At 32.2% G+C, this 26646-nt stretch overlaps 2 protein-coding genes across 2 annotated transcripts in view; one reads left to right on the forward strand and one right to left on the reverse strand.

Moving 5' to 3' along the window:
• Window positions 1–11535, reverse strand: part of aralar1 (calcium-binding mitochondrial carrier protein aralar1) — a 25001-nt gene extending 13466 nt beyond the window's left edge. The window contains exons 1-3 of the mRNA XM_068774886.1: window positions 11305–11535; window positions 5175–5313; window positions 2930–3106 (exon numbers count right to left, since the gene is read on the reverse strand). Of these exons, the coding sequence (XP_068630987.1) occupies window positions 2930–3106; window positions 5175–5313; window positions 11305–11355 (367 nt within the window). The 5' untranslated portion in view covers window positions 11356–11535. The remainder of the gene's footprint in view (window positions 1–2929; window positions 3107–5174; window positions 5314–11304) is intronic.
• LOC137931487 (oxamate amidohydrolase proenzyme-like) lies at window positions 10726–21837 on the forward strand. The gene is made up of 2 exons (XM_068774884.1): window positions 10726–10924; window positions 20041–21837. The coding sequence occupies exon 2, from the start codon at window positions 20069–20071 to the stop codon at window positions 21653–21655; it is 1587 nt and encodes a 528-aa protein (XP_068630985.1). The 5' UTR covers window positions 10726–10924; window positions 20041–20068; the 3' UTR covers window positions 21656–21837.
• Window positions 21838–26646: the final 4809 nt, after the last annotated feature.

Below are 26646 nucleotides of genomic sequence, written 5' to 3' on the forward strand. Positions count from 1 at the left end.
CTTGACGTTTATTTATGGGACAACCTTTATACAAGATTACAAGTTATAGGTGTACGGTACCCGGCGATAGATATTGCACATCGACCTTTGGAAAGAGACAATCGGCTAATTTGGCTACGTAGAGCATTATCTCTGTCCCACACTATCTATAAGACGTTTTGTCAGTCGCACAACGGAGATAACGCACTACGAAGCCGATATTAGCCGATTGTCTCTTTCCAAAAGTCGATGTGCAATATTTATAGCCGAGCACTATAAAAGATTTAAAACGGTGAATATATACCTCATTTACCACACTATCCAAAAATCAATGGTTTCAAAAATAATAAATTAATGGTAATATAGTAAGAGAAATAGTTTTAGTTTAAAAATTCTAGTTGCTGCATATTAAAATGAATTATAGTTCAACATGTAGATTTTATACTGCCAGAAATTATTGATCTGTCTAATTGATAATTTATCCAGCATGATAAGAAATAAGTGTAAAAGCTCTATGGCTCTATGTTTTGTGTTAAACGCGTCAAGTTTCGATTGATCGATGTCATACTGCATTTGTTATTCGCTTTTTTTTTGACAAAACTCGACTTATATCGTTCAGTAACAACCGCATTCGCCTTATTTGGCTCCAAGGAGGGACGCCGTTTTGACACGATAAGGGAGTTAAAAACCATATCGAAATAGGTCCCAAAAGCTATATCGGATAAAGACTTTTCCGACTGTTTCGAGTACTGGAAAAAGTACGTTTTATCAGACGGGGATTACTCTGAAGTGAATGAAATTAATTAAGAAGAATAAATAAAGAATTATCATTTTATAAACATATATATATATATATATTCATCTTACTTTTTGGTCACCGTACATTGCATACGACTTTTTACTATTATTCTAACAATGGTAATATATTGTTATCTTAATGGATATAGTAGAATATTAAATATAATCCGATAAGAATTTATTATCTATGCCGATAAACTGTCAAAGAAATGGCGATGTCTAGATGTATTGAATGACATGATTATTCAGCATTTTTTACGGGAATTAATCTCTTAGGAAAAATAGACGAGTTGATATTATTTCATATTAAAGCGTAAATCAGCATTTTTTAATCTATTTATTAAGAAAAACCCATTTTGCTGGTCACTTTTATAGTGCAACCCCAGTTTTTTCAATACTATGCCTTTAATGTAATGCATTGAAAATTAATTAAGAATTTTTTTTCGAAACGTAATTCAAAATTAACTGAAAAATTTAATAAAATTTAAATTTACATTAACGATAGTTTAAAATTTTGAAAGTCGAATTCATATGTCAGGTCCGTAAGTGACTTTCATACTTTCTTCATATTCAAGTCGCTGTGTAATGATCAATAAAGAATTAAACCGAATTCCCGTAATTATATCCGGGCGACTGCTTTAAAATATTGAAAATTGTCTGACTGTCGCATTTGCTATGATTATCCAGATTGCTAAATGGAATTTAGTTAAAAGCCGTTAACTTTTTTTACTTTGAAAAAAAAAATAGAATGTAACTTTTGCAGAAAATCTAGGTGTTTTAACACAGATTAAAAAACGCTAGTCTAAATGACCATGCAATATATTTTTAATTTTAGTCATAGCAATGTCCAAGTTTCAACTAAATTACTGGTAGACCTTCATTCAAATTTTCTCTGCTGAACAGTGGACGCTGTTGAAAGTTAGACATGATCATCAATAAAATTAATACGACCACGTTCATCATTAAGCTTCAACATTAATAACTAAAGTCTACAAGGACTTTATTGCTGACTCACACTGCAATGAAAATAATAAAATTCATACAACCAACTTTTTTATTTTCTTAGATGTTAAATACATATTGACGCTCAGATGTAATTTTAAATTTCCCGCCAAATTGTATAAAAGTATAAAATAATAAGTACAAATAACGTAATTTATACTTCTCGTGTAAAACCCTTTTTTCCGCTATAAATTATTTAAAAATCGTTCTAATTTTAAAAATACTATAATAATTTTCATGAGACGCTGACGCTATTGTCCAATAGCATTTTATATTCAGTTTTAAGTTAGCCTTTCAAACTGCAATACGAAACAAAAGCGTGCTTTTAAAAAAAGAACAACAAACAAACAAAAAAGAACAATTTTTTTTTAAATACGTGACTATTTGTTTTAACATTCTTAAGGCAACCGGTAAATGTTATCCATTGTCTTTCTTTTTTTCTTCTGATTAAAAAAAAAACGTGAATAAATTACATTAATTCATTAAAGTTATTTATTTAAATTAATCAAGATAAAATTAAGTTTTTTCTGTCGACGAAAGTATTCATTAAAATTCCGAGGCCTTATTTGAAGTTTACAGAATTTTCAGTGTTACCATAACAAAAAAATAGGAACAAGGGCGAATTTTATTAGTAATAACTTATTTTAACCACTTCTGTACAGCACTTGTCAGCCACAAAACTATACAAATAGCCGAGCGTCGACTATAGTCGAAGCTTGTAATAGGGACGCGCACAGTCGAGCGTCGAGTTTACTCGTCAAGAAATTTTAACCTATTTCTACAATAACAATTTAGTGTATTGCGAATCTGTATCAGCTTGTAATGTAAAACACGAGCCCACTGTGGGCTTTCAACTGTGGCCGTCGACTACAGTCGACGCTCGGTACGAAGTGGTTAAATGCTATTATACCTTTTAATCTCTTCAACATATTTGATTTCCACCTGTGTTTTAACTCATCATGATATGTATTAAACAATGAGGCTTAGAGACATGAAATTTAAAAAGAAGATTCCTCTCGCTAAATAAAGGCTAGCTAAGAACGGATTTTATAAAATTGCACCTGAAAGAGGGGCGGTAATGGTGGGAAGGATTAAGTTCGTACAACTGGCTGGTAACAAAGACGTGTGAGGCAGAAAAAAAATAGCTTACCAAAAGCAACGAGTCCATTGCCGTTAGTGTCGAAGAGTTGGAAAGCAGTCTTGTACAGTGCGTCGGGGACACATAGCAAGCCTTCGAACGCCTGGAACTCGGAGAACGAGATGTATCCATCTTTGTCCATGTCAACGATGCCCGCGATGAGCTTGACCGATTCCTTATTGTAGTCATCTGGAAAGATTTAATGAGGAAATTATTTAATAATTTTACGGATGTAAGTCAAATTTAAACCTTGTCTTTGACTGTTCTTACTAACAATTTTTTCTTAGACGGTCTAATCTCAGATGACTTGCTATAGTCTGAAGATATTTTCAAATGATTCCAAGTTGAACTGGAGTTTCTAGTTCAAAATCACTAGTATATTAGAAGGTCATATTATTTCGTCATCATTTAGTCATAGATGCCGAATGCAAGACATAGGCTTCCACCAAAGATATAGCGGGATGTACCATAATCGCCACGCTTGGCAGGTAGATTGGCGATAGCAGTGCGGTATTATGGTACTCTGGAAATTCGTTTGTGAGCAGACAGCTCAGACTCACAGACCCCAAATCAACTCTAAATAAGTGTTTTTTTACTATTTTATACTACTAGATGTTATTGGACTGTCGCATTCTAATAGAAAAAAAATATGTCACATATTTCAGAGTGATCACTTAATACAGGTGATTGTAAAATTATTACAGATTTTTCCTGAAAACCGTTTTATCTATTCACCACAAACTTTAACAGTTTGAATGCAGAACGCCTTAAAGGGGGAGGGAGCAAAAGGGCGGAACGCCCGTCTCGCCTTGTGTGTTATTGTTTATTTTATAATAAACTAGCTGATCCCGCAAACGTTGTTTTGCAAAAAAAAATAATGTTTTTAATTTACAAATAAAAAATAAGGGTTGATCGTCGAGGGGTGAAAATTTAGGGTTGTATGTATTTTTGTATGCTGTATCATAAAAAAATAGCGTTAAAAAATTAAAAAAAAATTTAAGGGTGAACAACCCTTATCACTTAGGGGTATGGAAAATATATAGCAGCCGATTCTCAGACCTACTGAATACGCAAATAAAATTTGGTAAAAATTCGTCAAGCCGTTTCGGAGAAGTACGGTAACTAACATTGTGACATGGAAATTTTATATATTAGATAATTCAAATATGTAGATATATTCTAGAGATCTCGCACACGAGAAAGACACCTATATTGAAAATTTCATCCCAGACACATTTCCCGCTTAAAGGCGTGAGTATTTTTTTTTAATAATTTAAAAAAAATCTATAAAAATTAATGAAAATACTCATTTTTGTATATTTTGTCAAAAAACAGACGAAAAGACAAAACAGCTTGAACGGCTCCCAGCCAGTGGAGCTCCTCATCGATCGGTAATCAAATTGTTAATAACTATAACCAAACATCCTGTATGTTACAAGATTTACTATAAAACATAATTTTTATTTAAGAATAAATATCATCTTCGTTCAATACTTTATCTTTATTTTGGACTGATGACGCACGACCTTAGCAATAAAAAAAAACAATAAAGCAAACATGGCTTCTTATATAATTCGAACAAAATAAGTTTTTTTTTAAATCTTAATCTAAACATGAGAAAAATTGGGCAATGAGTTATAAAAGTAATATCTTAATCATTGCTTATAATATTTATATAGATATAAATATAAATGGAGAATTTGTGTATAAACAATTGTAATTGTAGAATAAAAAGAGGAACAAAAAATTAAATTCTTATTTTACGTTAGTAATTGATTATAGGAGGTAGATGTATAGCACATCAGTTAGCAAAACTTTTACAGCTATTTCCAATCACCTATATAAAGTGATCACTCTAAAATTGATGATGTAATTTATTTTTTCTGTTGTGATGCGATAGGCCAATACCTTCTGGCAGCACAATGTCTGCAATTAAAAACAGTACACAATAATTATTTTTAACTTGAAGTAATAAATACTCTGAAGTCTTTTCTTACTTATTTATTATTCAAATTCTCTTGATCTCTATTTTCGTTATAAGTTGCCTACTGCATTCCAATAGAAAAATAAAATAAATTTATATTTTAGAGTGATCACTCTGAAATATATTCATACCTATTTCCAATCACCCGTATTACATCACAACAAATTTTACAGCTTTTTGCTGACGAATAAGCGGTTAAACTTCTGTATGGAACAGATATGCTATTTAGTTCACACTGAGTATTCAATTTCAGGATAAATAACATCTACCTACCTTCATCAAATAATCCGAGGAACTTTCGTACAAAATCTTCGCTGGTGATGTGCTTTTCACCATTCTTTTCGACTGTTGCGTATTTCAGGAAGATATCATGAAGCCGTTCTGTGTCAGCCCGCTTTAAATAACCAGCTCCCTGAAACAAAAACAAATTTTAATTTATATAAAATACTTTTAACTAAATGTCTTTTTGAAGCCATAGAAAATATTTATTTTTTTAATTATTTTATATAATTATTTATATATTTATTTGTTAATTAAAATTACTTGTAATTCTAGACATTTTTGGCAGCTGTACTGTTTACTACATATTAAAATAAATTATTGTTTACTATCTGTCCCTATAGACTTTGTACAGCGAGAAGCCATTAGACTTTAGAATTTCAAAAGAAAAAAAATTTACACCTATAACTGGCTTTAAAAACAGTTATAACAATGTAATATAATTTGTCTCAATTTAAGTAACTTTCAATAAGTTGTATGATAGTAAACTGTTTAAAATGTAAATAATCACTTTGTGCAGTTGTGCTTAAGTAATCACTTATTGTAAATTAAGTCCAAATGAAAACATTGACAAACATTGCCTAAAAATAAATACATCTTTGTAATAAACTACATCTTTGCATCAAAAATATAAATCTAAAATCATACTGTTCATGTTACAGCTTTCATTTATGTATATCATGTGCAGTTCACCCAGATCTATAATATCTAAAATATGCACACATATTTCTATCATCAGCTAATAGAAGCCCACTGCAAGCCATACGCCTACCCCAAAGATGACCAGGATGACAGATCTTATCAGGTCTTGCATTCAGTTGCCTATCAAGAAGGAGCCTACTATGTCACATCTACTGCTCCATACATTATGCTAAAATATTAAACTAATATAAATTGTAGTAAACAATGCCAATAAGTATAGTAGGGTGAAATGTATAACAATATATAGATATATATACTTGACATTATTACTGTACTGTTACTATGTGTGGGTGTTGAGAATGTATGGATGGTGTGCCAAGTTTTTTGTTTATCTTACACATTGTATAAGTTACAAACATAAATAAACACTCATTGTTACTAAGCAGTGTTGTTTCCTAATGTATAAGCAAAAGTGAACCTTATCTTGTAATATATAAATAGCAATTTTCATGGCAGTCATATTAATGTTATGTAATGCATATAAGATATATAAATGTGATTCTTTATTTTTATGATCACAATGATATAAACATTTGACTGAAATAATTTTGAATATGGAACATATATACAAATATAACAATGGATATATTTAATGCAGTTGTTAATAATACATCACACACATACCTGTTACACACTATGTTTTGCCACTAAGGCATACACATATATCTGTCAATTGACAATGCTAACTTAATTTACAACCTCACTATGTCAACAAACCATGCAAATGAAAGAATATGAAAATAAGTAATTAAGTACATATATATGTATGTTATAAATTAGAAAATGTCACTTGGATTTCATTTAGACCTATATTTTATTTAATTATTAGTCATTATATGAAATGAACATAATTAATTATTTAATAAAAAATATTAATAAGTTCTTCTGTTTATTATTCTATAAGAAATTGCAATACTGTAAAAAGGCTTTTTTAATAAGAAAGTTTAGATCTTAAATTTTACAAAGCTGATTGATGGATGTCTGAAAGGCTGAGAGACTAGATAGATGCATACTATGTATGTGCTTGTTCTTAATGTTAGTTGGTTCATGGTTCAAAATATAAGACTACTTTTCCGCTAACAAACTATTTTGATATAATATTATTGGTAACTATTGTGTTAGTTTTCTGTATATTATATTTTTATAATATAAGTATAGCGCAGCAAGTTAGCAAGCTGAAGTGACACCATAAGCCCATATATCGGGCAGAAGAACTGGCTAGAGAGGCTACATGCCTCTAAAATGGTCAATGACCTTCAAGCTATGCATAGGACATCTGCCCACAAGACAAATGAGCTTATTAAGGTCTGCATGTAGGTTGCTTACAATCAGTCTCATTAGAAATCTGTGGGGGAGGCCTATATCCAGCAGTGGACTATAGAATGGATTTCTAACCAGAAAAATTTATATAGTTCTTCCCGAAGTATATGACTTGTCTAATAAATAATTCATTTAAATCAAAAATAATTTATTACTATAGATTAAGTGAGTCTAAATTTTTATTTATGGAAAATTCTTGTACGTTCCAAGGTTTTTACACATGATAGTACAAATCTTAAGCATTTTGCAATATTCTCTTAATCAAGACACTATTAATCAAGGTCTTTCAGATAATTAGGTGTAATCACTCATAAATGAACATATATTACATCACACAACATATGTCCAAGATAGTTTATCACCCACAACCATGTATGTTAGGTATATATATACAAAACAACATTGTTAAATATACTATGGTTATATAACAGTGATATTTAGAGCAGTAAATAATAATGAATTAGTTACACGGTAAAATAATAAATTCAAACTGATGTCATTATTAAAGGTTACATGAATAAGATTAGATTAAATCCTTGTGTTATAAGATAATCCAATTTATATTTTAATTCCATTACTTTGATAGAACTGCAACTCAATGTTATAATAAGAAAGATGGCTAATTCAAAGATGTGATATTCTAGGATTTAACACTTTGATAAGTTCAACCCATTTTAGTAGTGACTTTTATTGTGGTACCACTGGTTTATTTCAATATTGAAGTTCTTAAAACAAGTTTACTTTTACAGGACTTTTAAATTTTCAAACTATGGCCTTTGTTTTGATTACTAGATTACTAAGTCGAATAAGTATATAATAGTTATGCAGTTAAATTTGAATTGGTTTTTTATGTTCAAAAATAAGAACACAGTTTTCGTGGAACCCCTGAGTGAACTCGACGGGACCCCAAAGTTTCACAGAACAGTTTAAGAGACATGCTATACAAATGCATAATGATTATGTAACTGCATCAAGATCAATGATAATTGAAAAGTGCATCTCAAACTAACAAGGTTAGGTTGGAAGCCCTATCTGATTTAATGCTTACAAAACATACTATGTAAAGATATATTCATTTATTACAGAAGTTTATCTATGAGATCCATTGACTAATAGATATGCAGACTTTCGTCCTAGTCAACATCATTTCAGCTATAAGATGTCCACTGCTCAACATAGGCTTCCACCAGAGATTTGCAATAGGACAGTAGATGCTCAGCGACTTCTGATAACTTCAACAATGTTTTATGTGTAACTTATGGGTGGGCATCCTATGCTATGCTTGCCTCCTAGTAACATATCAACTATGGTATTTGATAAATATAAAACTTTTATAAGTGGCTAGGATAATATATTTATAAATATTGTTGAACATCTCAAAAGAAAATTATCAAGTTCATAATGGAAGAAATAAGGCCTTCAGAGCCAGCCCCAAACTATGTAAGTGAAAATTTTTCAGTTTAAGAGAAATGTCTGGAGAAAATATGAAAGGTTTGAAAATGACTACCATGTCTACAACTGCTCCACCAAAAGCATTTACGAAGAAATTGGTATTAAGACCTAGAGTGTTTATTAATTTGCAGCAAACTAGTATTAATTTAAGGAAAAACCGACATCCTTGTTAAAATCATTGGTTGACATTGGATGCAAGCAGCTGTACACTGCACAGTGAGCATCCTTTGGATAAAAAGCTTATAAGGAATATCAAATAAATTGCATTGATATTATTTATTTTCCGTACTTTTTGTGCAATATCATGGCATTCTTTAATTTTCTAACATGGCTAATGGCTCAGATACCAAGTTTATAAAAAACATCAATTAACTTGTTAACATTTAAAATGTATAACACATTTCATTAATATAATTATTATAAAAAAAATCATTGCTTATTATAATGTAATCCTAAATCTAAACATAAAATAGAAACTTTTAGCCACAAAGAGTATATCTAGAAATGATAACTTTAAGTTTTTAATTATTCTATACCACATCAGTGTGGTCTTTTATTGCAGATTAGTATAATAGAAAACATTCATTACTTCTCTTTTATATTTCTTTTTTCTATTTACAATCAGTCTTCAAATCAAGCCATTAAGTAAGATAAATGTATAGATATGGAAGAGATAAGCTACACTATTCAGATAAATTTATCTTGAAGATAAATGATACTGCATTAATAATCTCAAATCTTAACACCATTATTTTCTTCATATCATAGTAACAAAAGCAGGTTGTCTGACCATCATCTCTCTAGGAGTCCTAGTATACACAGCAAACCAGATCAGTTGTCTATATGGAGGTAAGTAATGTATAGATATCTGATGGTACGGACTCTTTAGGAGGTAGCACCATGGTATACTATATATAACTGAAATTATTGTTAAAAAACATTAAATCCCCATTACAAATTGGAACTAGGTGTTGCTTATGTAGAGAAGCCTTTTAGAGGCAAATCCATTATGGAATCAAATGTTCAATATTCAATTTATTAGGTTATGAGTTATACAATATAAGGTTTAAAACTTTGTTGTTAATATTTTAAAATTATATTACATAAATAATTTACAAAATTCTTAAAACTGAAGTGTTATGTAAAGACCATGTATGTTCCTATGGATAGAGAAGTTATCACAGAAGGAAACACATTTAAAGCACTAAATTACAACGCCCTTACTGTCCAATAAATCTAATAAAGATGAAAGCAGTGATCACAGATATATCTCTGAGAGAAAAACAGTTAAATAATATCATTGTTCCATGAACATGGAAGGACATGGTTCACTTAACACAATATAAATTTTGTATAATTCCATTAGATATGTAATTCAAGTTTCATGTTGTGTATTGTTAGGAAAAATTAAATGTTAAGCTAACCAGGTTATAAAATATACAACTACAATAATCTCTTTGATAGTTTTCCATAGCCTATACATAATACAACAGGTTCTATGAAAAATGTTAATTTTGTATTTTTTACACTTTACACACTTTGTAACAGGTAAGATCACTGTGTTGATTAAGCAAAATATACTTCCAAAAGTCTATTCTTATTTTAAATATTCTTGCTCATAACCTTTTGTACTTCAAATGATTTTTATAAAATGATTAGTAATTAACAACTGACTTCTGCTGTACATTTATTTATTTAATGATTCAGATATTTCATTATTATCATTATTCAATTTATTTTCATTAATAACCTACAACTCTCAAAAATTCCAAAAACAAATTAATATCCGGTGATTTACCTAATTACTTTAAAAAACACCTTATATTTATTTGTATGTTCATTTATAGATTATTTATGTAAAACCATTTTTTCCCAGACACGGTGAGAATTTTCTGAATAATTTTAAAATGACAATGAGAGGAAGTCACAATTTTTAAAACTTTTGCAATGGATATTAACATTCATTATACTTAAAACACACTTGTAGTTAAACGACACACAAACAAAACTTCGAAAATGGAATATTAATTAGCTATAACTTGTTCAGATAAAATGTACATATTACCCGATGTGGAGTCATTTTGTTGTGAAGTCTCCAATTGAACTAAATTGAAGAATAATACAACGGTTGACGTAACTGATAAGGATGTTATCTTGTGTACTAAACTTTACATGAATCTTTCTTAAATAGGCAATTTAATGAAATCATTCATAGTTAATGGTAGCGTTATTTTAAAAAGTAGTTTTTTTAACACATCAACTGTTATTTGGTAAGTAATAATTATTTTATATTAATATAATTTTTCAATTTAGTTATTACGAAAACTTTTATAAAGTAGAAGGTCAAAAAGGTTAGGCTGCCCGATTATCTAACAACGTGTAAATGTACATAATTTACGCTTACGGCAGCAGTTCATGAATAAAATATCGATAAGGTGTAAACTGAACTATTTGATATAGTAATAGTGCATGTAATCAGAATACCGCATAACTGACGTTACGTATTTTCAAGGGCAGACATTTCAAGGACGACTACAATACCAAAAAAAATCAAAATAACTCGTATACTCTGTTGGCCAGTCTTAATAAAATAGTAAATATAATAGATCGGAAGGCATAAACCTCTCATAATATATAAAAACTTACCCACCTCTTGACAGCTGGCCTGAGTTATCAAAGAATTGAACAAAGATTTAAACATTACAGTGTTTTTGTCACAGCAATATTCGTTCCTTCCGAAATATAAAATTGTAATGCTTAACTAAGTAACGATTAAAGTTCGTTTCCCCTAATAAGACGTCACGAAATATAAAAATTACAATTCTATTTTAGATCTACACGCACCACGCTCATGATCTCCAAAGCCGGTCGGTGTGGTGGTGTGCCGCGTTCGGTAATACGTATACCTCTAGGGTTGTCAACCGTTTTTAAATACAGACCAGTACATTAGTTAACATTCTGATAATAAATTACGTAATTTGTTTTAATTAGATATTCCTTATAATTTGTTAAGTTCAAACCTTATGAAGTTTCTTAACATTTCAGCCCCAATATAGCAAGCACAGGCATCTTTAATCGTCAATTATAACAATGTCAATAAAATATTTCGAAAGGTTTCATAATTAAAAATTAGTTAACAATTCATAAATTAAATATTAATTAACTATTAATTATTTTTATTAATTAATGTAATATTTTATTGGATAGAGTAGTTTCTTCTTTATATGACTTATATATGTTTAATTGATTATTTTTAAGATTAATCGATATAAAAATTTAAAAAATATATTTACATTACAGCCCTATGTTATGGTAATAATTATCACTTGAACTTGACCACCATGTGATTACATTTTTGAAACGTAAAGTGTAAACAACGGCAATTTAATTAAATAGGAATCGATATACATTCATCATTTAGCAAAAACATGTTGGGAAGTGTAACATATTTTGGAATATACATATTCATGCCATAAATATTTTGATGAAGTTATTAAATTTCATATAAAATTTTGAAATTATTGTTATAGAAAAAAATTAACAACGTAATAATTATTGTACATTTTTGTTTAAAAAAAACGTAATATTTAGGGTAAAACAAAATAAAATTACAAATTATTGCACATAAAGTTTAACTCATCTACTATTAAGTTTAACTTAAATTGTGTCGCAATGACATTACAAAAGGTTACGATGACAACATTTTAATTTCGCAATTTTTAATTTATATTTAGCACCATCTTCCACTAATTTGTTTTAGCTGTGTAAAATTCGCACAACTTCTATTTCAAGTAGTGTTTGCTAAAAATTGTAGATGTCTCAGCTATTAAGTAAAATAAAACGCTATTTCTAAAAAATATATCTTCTGTCTCCTTTACTCTTTAATTATATCATAAAGTTTTGAATATATATTGCATTTCTATTATATTTTCTTAATATGGCGACTCGATGAAAAGGTTTTTCCCTATTAATTACATAAACGTTGCTGGAGTTTATCAAGACAATTTCTCGCTAACGTTTTCCGCAGTGGTAAAAATTAAGGCGTAGAAGTTCATCCGTTGATTCTATAATAGCAACTAATCTAGCTGAAGTTCATACGTTACAATTACGAGTTTAAGTCGATGTCCCCTCTTGGAGACCCGTGACTGGGTCACTTTAATACCGTCCACCTTAGTCCTAAGGGAACCCTTGAGTTTACGCGGAGTAAATAATAAGTTTCAGTGCTCTGTCACCTTAAATCCGGTCAAGCTGTAAATAGCACGGTCAAATAGCATTTTTCAATGAAAAAAAAATCAGCGCAATAACGTTATAACGGCTAAAACACTTAATAGTTACTAACTAATTTGCAACTTTTTTTTATTAATTTGCTAAATGCAAAAAGTTTGGTCGTTAACTGGCTATTTATAATAGTAAACAGCATGCCCTTAACTGTTAATATTTTTCACAATGAGCTCGTCTTAAATTCGCTAAACTTAACAAATACTAAACGTCAATTTTAAATACGCAAAAAGATGCGTAAGTCCACGCCCTGATTTTCAGAATTATACCCTAAAAAATGATTTACTATAAAGTATAAAAAAGTAAACATTATTACATATAAAGCAATAAAAATAATTGTCTATGGTTTTGCAGAATAATAATAGATAATTGATGGAGACAAATAAGCCTATGTATGTTAAACATAACAGCATTATATATGTAAATATATGTTCTAACAGTGATGGCGAACCTATAACACGCGTATCGGTGCTGACAAGCGAGCATATTTTTGTTGACGCAGGAAGATAAAAAAATTCGTAATAAGAACGAGTCTCTCATAACTGTAACAGTTAATTATTAATAATATAGGCACTTACGTTTTTAATAATTCATTGTTTAATTCTGAAACCAGACGTCATTGACAAGTACAATAATATTGTGTGACCAAAATATGTATTAAAAACATTTAAATACATTGTTTTACTTTTTTTTAATGTAATATATTTGTGTTGCTTAAATATCTATATAATATTCGAAAAGTGTTACGGAAAAATATATAACGTCTCTAAATGTAAATTGCTGGTTTCATGACTTTGGTATTTATATTTTTAAATATCATTTAACAAATCTTTTATAAATAATATAATTATATTATTTATTTATATTAGATTATAATATATATTAATAAAATAATAGATGTTCATTTATTATTTACTATATTATTTTCTTAGTATTTACTTCTGTGATGTCGCGAAATTTATGATTCGATTTTTAAAAAAATTTCATTCCGAATGCAAAAGGTTTGCTGTCTTTGTGTTACACGTACAGATGTTTTATAAATGTTTTTTTATGTATGTTTTTGGTTAAGGAAAGTACGTGAATAACAATTTTTCGTTCGAGTCATTTTAAAACTATTAAACTATGGAATGTCTTCTTTTATTTTAAGCAAAATAAAAGATATTTTATTAACGGTCTAGTGTCTTTAAAATTGTAAAGAGTAGCTAGATCGGCCTCCGTGGTCTATTTATATTATTTAATAATAATTGCGATTATCAGAAACCGTTCCTTTTTTATATAATATACTTTATTATAATAATGATTTTCAATTTATGTTTTTTAAACATTATATTCTATTTTTAGGTTACTTTTTGACATTTGCTATCATTGCAGACGGTATAGAGGTTATTTAATGGATTCAGGCGTTACATTGCGGAAGTCCATCCTAAATAAGAAAGGACCAATATCTAGCCACCTCCGCACATGCAGTGGTTGTCGTGCATGAAAGTGCACCGCCCGCCAGCCCGCTCGTAAATGCGCATGCGACAGACAATGCCAACTACACAACCGCCACCGTAAATTCACTCAACACGTGTTTCACCCCTCCACGGGCCATCTTCAGGAGTTGTTACACAGATTAGTGCTAAACACCGAGTGAGCTCAGTCCGCTGTCGCTTTGTTATTTATATGTCACCTCCTCCCCACCACAACTTAATGTCACGTGACCGACCACGTGGGTATTTTTATTTTACCCTCTCTTACGCATTTGTTATATTTGAGATTTTACGTAATAGACGAGTGCCCCGACCGATTCCCCAGACAAACCTGCAATAATAGAGAGGAGGAGACATTGACCTGCTCATTAAATACAGGTCCACTACCCGCGTGTCTTATTATTTCTAGCCGTTCCAACACGTCCATACGCAATCCTTTGCTACAGGTGTGCAGCACGTCATAGGAATGACCATGGGGCAAACTATGTCCAGTCTCTAATAAATGTTTAGAAAAATGAGATCTTTCAGGGCGATCATTTCTATATGCGGAAATATGCTCCTTATAACGAATGTTGAAACTTCGACCAGTTTGACCCACGTACACCCCTTCACACCCACCACACTTCAACCTATAAATACCCGACTTTTTGTCAACCTCTGTTTTTTCCTTGCCGTTGCAAATCGCACGCCCAATAGTGTTGTTGGTTCTGAATGAAACAGAAACGCCGTTTTTTCTTAATATTTTAGATAATTTTTCGGATATTGGTCCCAAATACACTAAACTAGACCTACAGTTTTGGACACCGCGCTCAGGTGTCACTGAGTATAAAAGGCCCCTCACTCGCTGGTTCATCTTCTTCCTAATTAAACCATCCACCATTCTCCGCTCGTAGCCATTTGCAACAGCTATTGCATAAATAGTATTAAGTTCTTTATTATATGCTGCTACATTTAACGGGTATGTCATCAATCTATTTATATATGAATTGAAGGCCGCAAGCTTATGTTGCCAAGGATGACAAGAAGAGGATGGAATTACCAAATCCGTATCAGTTGGCTTTCTATATATTTCAAAAACGTGCTGACAATGTTCCTTTTTGATCGTGATATCAAGAAAGTTAATTGAATTGTTAATTTCAACTTCTAATTTAAACTTAATTTTTGGATGAAATTTATTTAAATTAGTTACAAAATTGTCCAAGTCTTGCCTTGTACCTGTCCAGCATATAAGAATATCATCCACATACCTATAATAGTAAAGGATGTTACTATTACCCACAATATATTTATTCTCATAGTTGTCCATGAAGATCTCCGCCATCAAAGGGGATAACGGAGATCCCATAGCCAATCCTTCACTCTGTCTATAATAACTACCGTTAAACCTAAAATAATTTTGTCGCATGCAAATTTTTGTTAACGTTGCTATTTCGTTCAGCTCCTCCGGATGCAGTGCCCTTCTCTCCAATAGATCTGATAATAATGATAAGCTCTCTTGGTAAGGGACATTGGTAAAAAGATTATCTACATCCAGAGATAAGAACAACGAGTTTTCTGGTAAGGTAACATCCTTTACTTTATTTATCAAATCGAGAGTATTTTGTAAACTATATTTTGGAGAAAATGCCGATTTTGATTTTATTATACTTTTTAACTTTTTAGCTAACTGATATGCTGGACAGCCAATGCATGAAACTATCGGACGTACCGGAACATTGTCCTTATGTATTTTAGGTAACCCGTACAACACAGGTGGCTGCGGATTCATCGGAACAATATGTTTTGATGAATTTTCGTGACTAAAAACGAACTTGGAACTATCTATAGCTTTTTTGATTTCTGTGTTGTAGCGGGTTGTTGGGTCCGAGCGCAGAGCAACAAAATCACCACTGTGAATTATATTATTGACTTTTCCAATGTAATCATTGTGATCTAAAATAACTATACTATTACCCTTATCAGCTTTCGTAACTATTAAATTATTGTCTCTAATTTTACGTTTTAATGATTTCGCCACTCTGATTTCGTCCACAGACGTGTTACTAGGTGAATCGTGCTTTTTTAATTCCTCAGCCACCACCGCCCTGACCGTATTACCTTTACCATTCATCACGCATGCTATCTCCGAATCTATTGCTAGTGCGGAGGTGGCTAGATATTGGTCCTTTCTTATTTAGGTATAGAGGTTACCAAGACGACAGTCTTCTGTCTGTGAAATTAAATCAAATTTTATCCAACGGATTTTTTTAGTTATTGACTTCTAAAAGTCTAATGCTTATTTGAATGATGAATGCCTTATAGTTGAGAAGTACAGTCGAAAAAAATGCAGCGGTTCTATATTTGCAATGTAAAATTTTGAATAATATATATAAACGTACAAATAGTTTCGAGAGTATATAATTCCCACGGTGTGCTATTTTATACGAAGTCATTTATAGCGTATCATTTAGCATATATAAGGTCTTTGACAATTTTTTTAAATGTATTTATGCATTTCGAAGCAAGTTACCTCTGACCTTACTTATATAGCATAAGTTGAGTTTCAGGTACACAAAAATTATTATTGATTTTTGTATTTATGTTATCGATATCACATTTTTTGTAACGTTTTTGTATAGATATAATACATATTGGTATGCCTTCGTGCTAAAGGATTTCGGTAACTCCTTTCGAAGATTTTTATTCCTTCCACAGTCCTTCGTGCTGGCTATTCTGGATATCACAACCCTGTCTAAACCTTCTTCACTCTAACCCTGAAACCCTCGGGATTCTCTGTGGTTCGAGACTTCGTCAAACCATCGTATGCCTATGAGTATCTGAAACTTGTAAGTCTAGTATTACGCGTAGGCACGCAATTACATCATAATAAATGAGATATATCAAGACCAAGGTAAGACCGGTCATCGACATGACAAGAGACACGTCTGTACTCCTGGCCCAGCTCTTCACGGGTCACGGGGAGTTCTCTGAGTACCTTCACAGGTTCAAGCTCAAGGAGGACCCCTCGTGCTTCTGTGAACCGGGCGTGGGCCAGACCGTGGTCCACCTTGTGGCCCACTGTCCGGCATTCGGAAGACTGCGCGCAGATTCCGAATGCCGGATGAGCAAAAAGATAGAGAAAAGGAATATCTCGGCCATCATGCAAGACGAAGGGGAGAGAGAATGTTTCCTCAGCTACTGCAGGAAGGTGGTAATAAATGCAATAGGTAAAAATAAAACGAACACTAAAATATAGAAATAAAAGGAATATAGTAGTAGCAAAAATAGTGTAATAAATAGTATAATATAAGATGATAATTACAAAGAAAATACGTGTTAAATATTTGAACAATAAATAATGTTGCAAAATAAAATAGTAAGGAAACCTAGAATGTAGTGGTTGAGGATGGATGTATGGCTAATGGAATGAAAGAGAAAGACTGGGAAAATTGTAGAATGAAAGAAACAGTACGACCGATAAGATGATATATGAAAGAGAAGAATGATAATAATAAAAAATATGAAAAATTACTAGAATTAAAAAGTCAAAAGCGGGGAACATAAAAAAAAAGACACGTTTGTACTTTCTGAAGGGTAAACGTTAACTGGTGAATGTGAACACGGCTTTCTAATTTTATGGATTAATAAACAAAACTGCTAATTATAGTTTTATTCACGCGAATTTATAAGATAATAACGTCTGCAAGTATGTTTACTTTCTGTTCTCTTTTTTACCTTGTTTTACTTTTATACGAGGATTTGTTTTTTTAAAGGTTTTTCCTCGTAACGTTTTTATTCGCTTGTATCTCGGAATTTTAATCCGCGGATTAAATTCCGTGGTATGGCCGTATTGAAGCCAATTTGCGTGACCTTAAAACGAGATTGGTAATTTTCTATAACGTAGGTTTTTCTATTCGGATTTACACATGATATATATTATTGTAATATGGAAAGAAGAAAATAAATTTGAATTATTTAATAGGTATATATCGGTCAATGACTTTATTAGACATTCTGAAATGTTATATTTATTGTGAAGATATTTATCTATCTAGATAGCATTGCGGTAATGTTTTTTTATTTAATTTTATAAGATAACAAGAGTTACAAGAGTTCTGATTATCAATGGATATATATATATTAGGTATTTTGTTAAAGTTATTATATGTATGTACATTCGTATTTGGTTCAGCTGTGGTAGCCCAACGGGAAAAGACTGTAATCGTAGATTGTGGGTTCGATTCTCGAGATATAGTTTTGTGTATAATTCAAACTTTGTGCATTAATTAAATAGGATTGGTACTGCTTACAAACAAGTTTTCAGAGGATGGGCTGCAGCATTCTTTGTGTACCAAAGTACCACAGTGATATCGCCAACCCGTCTGCCAAGTGTGGCGATTATATCGTATCCCGTCGATATCTTTGGGATAGGCCTATGCCCTACAGTGGGCGTCTATGTGCTGAAACGACTATATTCGTTCGAAACACCTATCGCTAGTTGATCGCACTGTTTTTTCTTATTAACCAAGTCCATTCAATGATTGTTTGAAAGAAATCGAGTTTTGCTATAAGACTGACCATTGTACTTATATTTTTTGCCTGCTAGATATAATTTTTTTATGTTTATGAATATACAATAACGAGACAAATATACAATAAATGAGACAAATAGACTTTTCACAACATGTAATTCATTCCAATCATAATTTGCTTTCGACAATACGTAATACAGTTTGACCATAATTTTGTAATGGTAGACAAGATTTTGCACTAATCAAGTTAAATAAATAATATAATGGCTTAATATTTCAAAAAATATACAGGGTGATTGGTTGTAGTTTCAAAGGTGTGAATGTTTAGCTTAGTGATTCCCAAAGTGGTCTATATCGACCCCTATGGGTCTATGACAACTTGCAAGGGATCTACGTCAGCGAAAAAAAAATTGGGGATCCATGAAATGAAAATGGGAGTCCACGATAGTGGATCTCAACACATACACTGATAGTACCTATTTACTTACATCATACTATCTTATAATGTCAAAACATTTACATTATTTATAAAAGTACTTATGAAGTAAAAAAATTATTATATATGTTTATAAAATTGTGTAAATTGTAGGATGTTGGTATTCGTTTTGTGGTCGCAATACATTTTGAACATACACTAAACTTCACTACAGTTAGAAATTAACAGGAAATCAATATCAGGTAAGTAGGGGGTCTACCCAACACGGAAAAACATGGCAAGGGTCTACGACACAAAAAAGTTTGGGGGTAAACTCTGGTTTAGCTTATTCGCTGTAAATTAATATACGGTACGCTCTATAAATAATCAAGGTTTTTCAGAAACAGCGTTATGATAACCTATAAAGAAAAAGCATCTCCAAGATTCAGATTACTGTATATTAAAATTGGTTTAAAGTTTATTATCTTTCCCTATAGACTTTGTACTACCAGAAAACATAAGCCTGACGTACAAGGTGATCGGAAATAGATGTAAAAACTTTCAAGCCCTTTTTCTAACGAAGTATAAGAGGGTGAGAATATAAAGCTTTTCACCAATAGTTAATTAGTATATATAAAAGAATTATTTAATAGCAAATATCTTCCGAGGTGTAAATTTAGAAAAATATTTGAATTTTTTTTTTGTTACAGGTATTAAGATAAACTATTTGATATCACAATGGATACGAGCCATACAGCTCCGCGGGGTATGGTGGTAACACCACATCATCTGGCAACACAGACCGCTATAAAGATCCTTCAAGATGGTGGTACCGCAATAGAAGCCACTGTAGCAGCTGCAGCGGTAATCGCTGTCGTTTATCCCCACATGAACAGCATTGGTGGTGATGGATTCTGGCTTATAGTTCCTCCTCATGGCGATCCTATTGCTATAGATGCTTGTGGTCCAGCTGGTAGCTTGGCAACCTTAGATTTTTATAAAGGATATGATGAAATACCAAAGACTGGACCTAAATCAGCTATTACAGTGGCTGGTACAGTCGGTGGTTGGGAAGAGGCATTGAAATACGTCTCTGAATGTGGTTATCAAAGAAAATCTGTTTCGAAATTATTAGAGGACGCTATTTATTACGCTGAAAACGGTTTCGCAGTGACAGAACCTCAAAAAAAAGGCATAGAAAATTACAGTGATATAAAAATGGCGTCAAAGTTTTTCAAAAACACTTTCATGCCAAATGGTAACGTTCCCAGAGTTGGTGAAAGATTTTGCCAAAGAGAATTAGCTGCAACATTAAAAGAGCTTTCAGAAAACGGTTTGAATAGTTTCTATAGAGGTAAAGTGGCTAAATTAATAGCAGAAGATATGTCGGACATAGGTATGCCAATAACAGAATCCGATCTGGCAAATTATGCGCCCACTAGACGCTCCCCTCTGAAATTACTACACGAGCACGGTGAAATATTCAACCTTCCGCCGCCGACTCAAGGTTTAGTTTCGTTATCAATACTAGGAATACTGGACAGGTTACGTGAGGACGGCCGAAATGAAGGTCAATTTATTCATACCGTAGTTGAAGCTACAAAACAGGCCTTTGTAATTCGCGATCGGTACATAACGGACCCGAGTTACATGAAAGTTGATCCCCAATCACTGTTGGCCAGTCACGCAATAATCGATATGGCCAAACAAATAAAACCTGATCGAGTGTCGACCGTTGGGAAAGGAAAAGGTCCAGGTGACACAATTTGGATGGGCGTTATGGATAATAAAGGATTTTCCGTTTCGTTTATTCAGAGCATTTTCCATATCTATGGAAGCGGAGTTCTTCTGCCTAAAACCGGTATTTTATGGCAAAATCGTGGGATTAGTTTTAGTTTGAATAAAGATCATATTTTAGCACTCAAACCTGGTAAGAAACCATTCCATACTTTAAACCCTGCAGCTGCTCGTCTAAATGACGGCAGATTAATGATATATGGAACTAAAGGAGGCGATGGTCAACCTCAAACACAAGCCATTATCTTCCATAGGTATGTGGTACAAGGACATGGTTTACAAAAATCAGTTTCTGACCCCAGATGGGTGTACGGTTCAACAACCGATGCTCAAAATGATAACCTGTATTTAGAGGGTAGATTTAACGAAGAAATTATAACCTATTTACGAAACCGGGGACATAAGGTTGTCTTATTACCTCCTTATGATGAGTTAGTTGGTCAAGCTGGAGCATTGGTGAGACATACTAATGGAATGCTGGAAGGTGCTTTCGATCCTCGTAGCGATGGCAGTGCAGCCGGGTTTTAGGTTAAAAATTAGAAGAGAAGAATTCAGTGTCCTTATTCTTCGTTAGTAACAATTCTATGTAAACCTTTTCCACAATCTAGTATCAGTTATGTTGAAACTCGATGATAGATCTTCATTTCGTTATTTGATTAAATAACTGATTTATAGTTAATAAGCAAGCATTTACTTTTTATTATTTTTTGTTTTGTGTTTTTGAATACGTTAAGATATTAAAAAAAATTACAAAGTACTGCGTTATTATTTATCACGTAAAATATGATGTAGGCGTTTTTGTAAAACGTAAAAAGTTATAGATAGAGTGCGGGGTACTACCCCTAGGAGGACGGACGACATACTCAAATTCGGTCAGGAAGTCGGATGGGCAGTGCAAGACGAATCATAGTGTCGTTTTTTTTTTTTCATACCTACCGCATGTTTTCCGCATCGCATGTTTTTCGCATTGTTTGCCGCATGCGCATTTATCAGCGGGCTGGCGGGCGGTGCATTTCATTGCACGACTACCACTGCATGTGCGGAAGTGGCTAAATATTGGTCCTTTTCTTACTTAGGATGGACTTCCGCGACGTAACGCCTGATTCCATTAAATGATTAAAAATTTTTCGAATGTTTTAATGCTTTAACATTAGATGCTTGATTTAAATAGCTTAAAGTTTTATTTGATTTTGATTTTAAAGTAATCAAATTAAACTCAACAGAATTCAATCTTATTACCGAAGAGCCTAAAGAGGTAGCCGTAGAACACGTTCAGAATGTAACTTGCATATACACGGACTTCGAATCACCGTTCGCTTGCCTCGCAATTTCCCTAATGGCCATATAAAATAAATCTTGTTGCCTCCTCCATTGGCAAGTATTGTATACGATAAAGAATGCTTAGTACAGTTTTGTTTGGAAAAAATAGGTTTTGGACATTTCGTCTGTCTGTTGCTACTACATATGCTCTATATTCATCATATACTCTGGTGATATATTATTGTTCATTTTTTGAATTGATAACTATTCCAGCCAGATATTTGGTTACAGGTATAAACGCTTTAAAATGGTGAATGTATAAGAATTTTTGACAAAAACATTAAAGATTTCTCGTCTATTTCCAAACAACCTGTATAAAGTGAAGAATCTGTAATAGGTTACATTATGTTTATTAATATTTTAATGAGACATGCCTATAGCTTCCGGTAATACAAAGTCTGCAAGAATAGACAGTAAATAAAAATTAATTTGAATGTATAGTAATATGAAATTTGAAAATGCTTTTTACCTATTACGTTGTTTTTTTGGTATTCTTTTTTTTGGATAAGGTGTACTATACATTAATTAATTAACAAATGAACTAAACGTTTCATTATTTAAATAACTTCAAATTATAATCATTTAGTCTGTATATTTATTTATTCATCTGAATATTCACTTAAAATCATTTACAAAGACAACTTGCGTATGATTACACAAGAACGCAAGAAGAAAGTCAATTTTTAAGAGATTAGAATAAAATTGAGTTATAATGGCATCATTCAACTTAAAGCTAGAACCTGTGTCCCGAGTTTGAAGTAGATATTACAGAGTCCATATATTGGAACAGGTAAATTGAAAATTTGAATTTGGAAACGATGCTATGGCTCCCTAAAGATGACAGATAGAATATTGGCACGACCCGTTGCTAATATCAGATCGTAAATTACTCACAGATGTTGTATATTTAAATAAATGTGACGTTTATGAAAAGGCATCGTTCATAACGAGTGTCCCTTGAAATTCAATTAAAAGAGATAAGCCTGTATCTGTATGGCGGCGTGCGATTTTGCATAAATAACACTGCGGGCCGGCCCTTTGAGAATTGGTATTCGAATTGCGAATAATAAGTTCGTTAGCGAATTCGAAATGTTACTGTCGCGGAGGCAAATAAATGCACGTCACAATTCCGCAGCTGCGTTGCAAAAAAGACCCTAACGCGAACGCGACGCGGTTCAAATTGCATTTTAATCGTTTTTTTATTTATCGAATTATTTCGTTGCCCGCTATACCATAAGCTGTCAAAATAGGACGCCATTTTTAAAGTTACATTCAAAAGTAACATCAGTTTACTTCTGTGAAATTATTTCGAGTGACATATATATTAATTTAATATGTGTATACTATATATTTGTTACATTTGTATGTTTGTGTATATTTATGTTTTGTACACGTTAACTACCTATTATTTATACTTCTACCTTTTCTATACTTTGGTTGTCTGTAAGAGATTGCCTTGTGTGATAAGACCGCCCATTGTACTTTTTGTTTTTTATTACGAAACTATTGAAATGTATCCTCACTTGTGAAGAATATTAAGTAAATAAATAAGTCTTATTTTGAAAATAATCAACATTATTTCCGCCGTTAGTCGTCTACTGCTTATGTTTAGCTTCTATTGTAGATGTTTATGACTGGTTGTGACTGATCTGCATTCAGCGTCTTCTGACTTAATCGGCTAATTTCGGCTTCGTAGAGCATTATCTCTGTCCCACACTACATATGTCACGTTTTGACAGCGGTGCGACAGAGATAACGCTCTACAAAGCCGAAATTAGCCGATAGTCTCTTTCCAAGGGTCGATGTGTAATATTTATCGCCGTGTACTGCACATTTAATGCTCAGGATTTGTTAATAAAAGCACAGGTAACGACTCTCCAAATATAACCTTTTTACGTGAATTGATACATCTATACAGAGAAACTTAATCGATTATACTTTATAAGGATAGGTTGAAATTTTCCCATAGATGCATAAACATTGATGCCTGCGGGTCAGAAATTATAAAATCAATCCTAAACGTTTTCGATTTAATTTAAACTATACTCTGTTTTATTTAAAGTCTATAATCCAATAACACGGTCCAGCAAACGTTTTAATCATACTTCGCTAGACTGTGACCGGACACTGCCGTTTTCCGTGCATTATTTACAACTGCGTAAAAGCGGTTTTCGTAACATGCTATGTTATCTACTACTGAAATGTAAATTATTATCGCCGCCTTTTAACTAAGGAGTTTTTACATCAATAACTTTATTCTTTAGATCAAAATAAGCGAAAGAATTTATAGAAAAAGTTGTTTTTTTTTAATAAAAAATATAAAATGTTGCTATTACGAAATTACATAATTTAAAAATAAAATTGATATTGACTAGTACACCACGATTTTTTACCTGTTTTTTATTGCTACTCGAGTCGCGTTTTGCAGATTCTACGAGTGCGAGGGGGAATAACTTTGAGGACAGTTAGTCAAAAATCTCTTTAAAGATTTTGCTCCAGAGCTCCTTTGACAGCCTCGGTATCGACCGATATATACTACAATAAGTGATACAACTATCATGCACACAGATGTAGCTTTATCATCACTATCATAATTTAATAATTCACAGCTGGACATAGGCCTTATCCATAGATTAAAAAAAAACCGGTAGGTAGTGGATTTTATCCAGTTTTTTTCCGAGATCTGTTTACAACGTATCAATGTTCAATGTTAATGATTTGCCGCCATCAGAACTTGTAATTACATCCATCTTTATTTTGATAATATGAAGTTTATTAGTACAGTGTAAGTTTATAAGGATAAACAAGTTAAACTAAATTAAAATACCGAAAGTAGCGAGCAGTGGTAGCCAAGACGTAAGGACTGTGACTTGCGATTGTAGGTAGCGTGTTCGATTTTTAGGACACAGTGTTTTATATAATTCACATTATGTGCATTAATGATACAGGATTACTACTGCTGTCAATTAAGTTTCCAGAGATGGGCAGTAGAGTTCTATTCGTACCATAACACTACATACCGTGATCATCAACCTACCTGCCAAGTGTGGCGATTATGGTGAATCCCCTTATTGACATTTTGGATAGCAGTATGCCCAGAGGGCATCTATGTATTAAAACGACAAAATTACGTATATAAGCACACATTTCAGCAGCAGCTAGTAAATCTGCTGCACACAGATCTCTCCCATGGATTACCAAAAAGACTGGTCTGCCATGGCCAGTATCGAGACTTCAGGCGACTTCAATAAGGTTGTCGTGGAACTTTGGTGGACGTCCTTACTACGCCTGAAGGTTTGAGGCTTTCATTTTAGAAACTTAGAGACCCAGAGGATACCTGTTCTGCTCGATGTGTTACGCTGGGTTATAATACCTTCGTCTATCTACGGATCTCCTTATTATTGATTTGGTTTCATAGAGAAATCTCTCTCTCCTTGGTTGCGGACCTTCGTCTTGAGGTATTGAAAGACATTGAGTAGCAAGATGTTTCCGAATTAGCGCCCAGCTAATATTTGAGTATTACCTCTTTCCTAAAGTTGGATTTACACTTTAATCATCATCAATTCATATGTTAGTGATATTGATATATTTTTGTGCTCTCTCGTATCTTTTAAAAACAATTTCATTCAAAATTATTGAGTACATACAATGCAATTTAAACCATAACATAAATATAATATAAATAAAATATATAAACAAACATAATATAAATATATAAACCATAGTCTTTGATCCCTGTTTAGTAATGTTTTTGTTTGTTTTTTCATTGTTTGACTATAAATCATTATATGTTCTCAGTGGGATAGTTATAAGGTAACAACTGTAACTAATTTTATATTTCTAAGCTTCTAAGTTTGTATTTTCTTATTGCCTTTTGTTACTATCTATCTCCAATAAAATAAATAAATAAATAAATCATTATTTCTGCCGTTTAGATTTTCATTAGTTTGGAAGCAGCCTAAATGCACCGTCTTCCGATATCCTATGCAGCCTTGGAATGCCTTGTTGTAATATACTTACAGAAATAAGTTTAAAGGTTACTTAGTTTAATAATAATTGTGCATATTTTTAATATTTAAACATTGTGTCGTTCGGCGGCTGGTACGATGTCATCGATAATGTTCGACGCCTCAATACCCGATACCCCTTTTATTAACGGCTTAATTAACTGTTTATCGCTATGGCCAAACTTTGTTCAG

This window comes from Battus philenor, unplaced genomic scaffold (assembly GCF_028537555.1).
Source record: "Battus philenor isolate CCGP_79_NKW_IND1 unplaced genomic scaffold, ilBatPhil1.0.hap1 SCAF_8, whole genome shotgun sequence".
NCBI lineage: Eukaryota > Metazoa > Arthropoda > Insecta > Lepidoptera > Papilionidae > Battus > Battus philenor.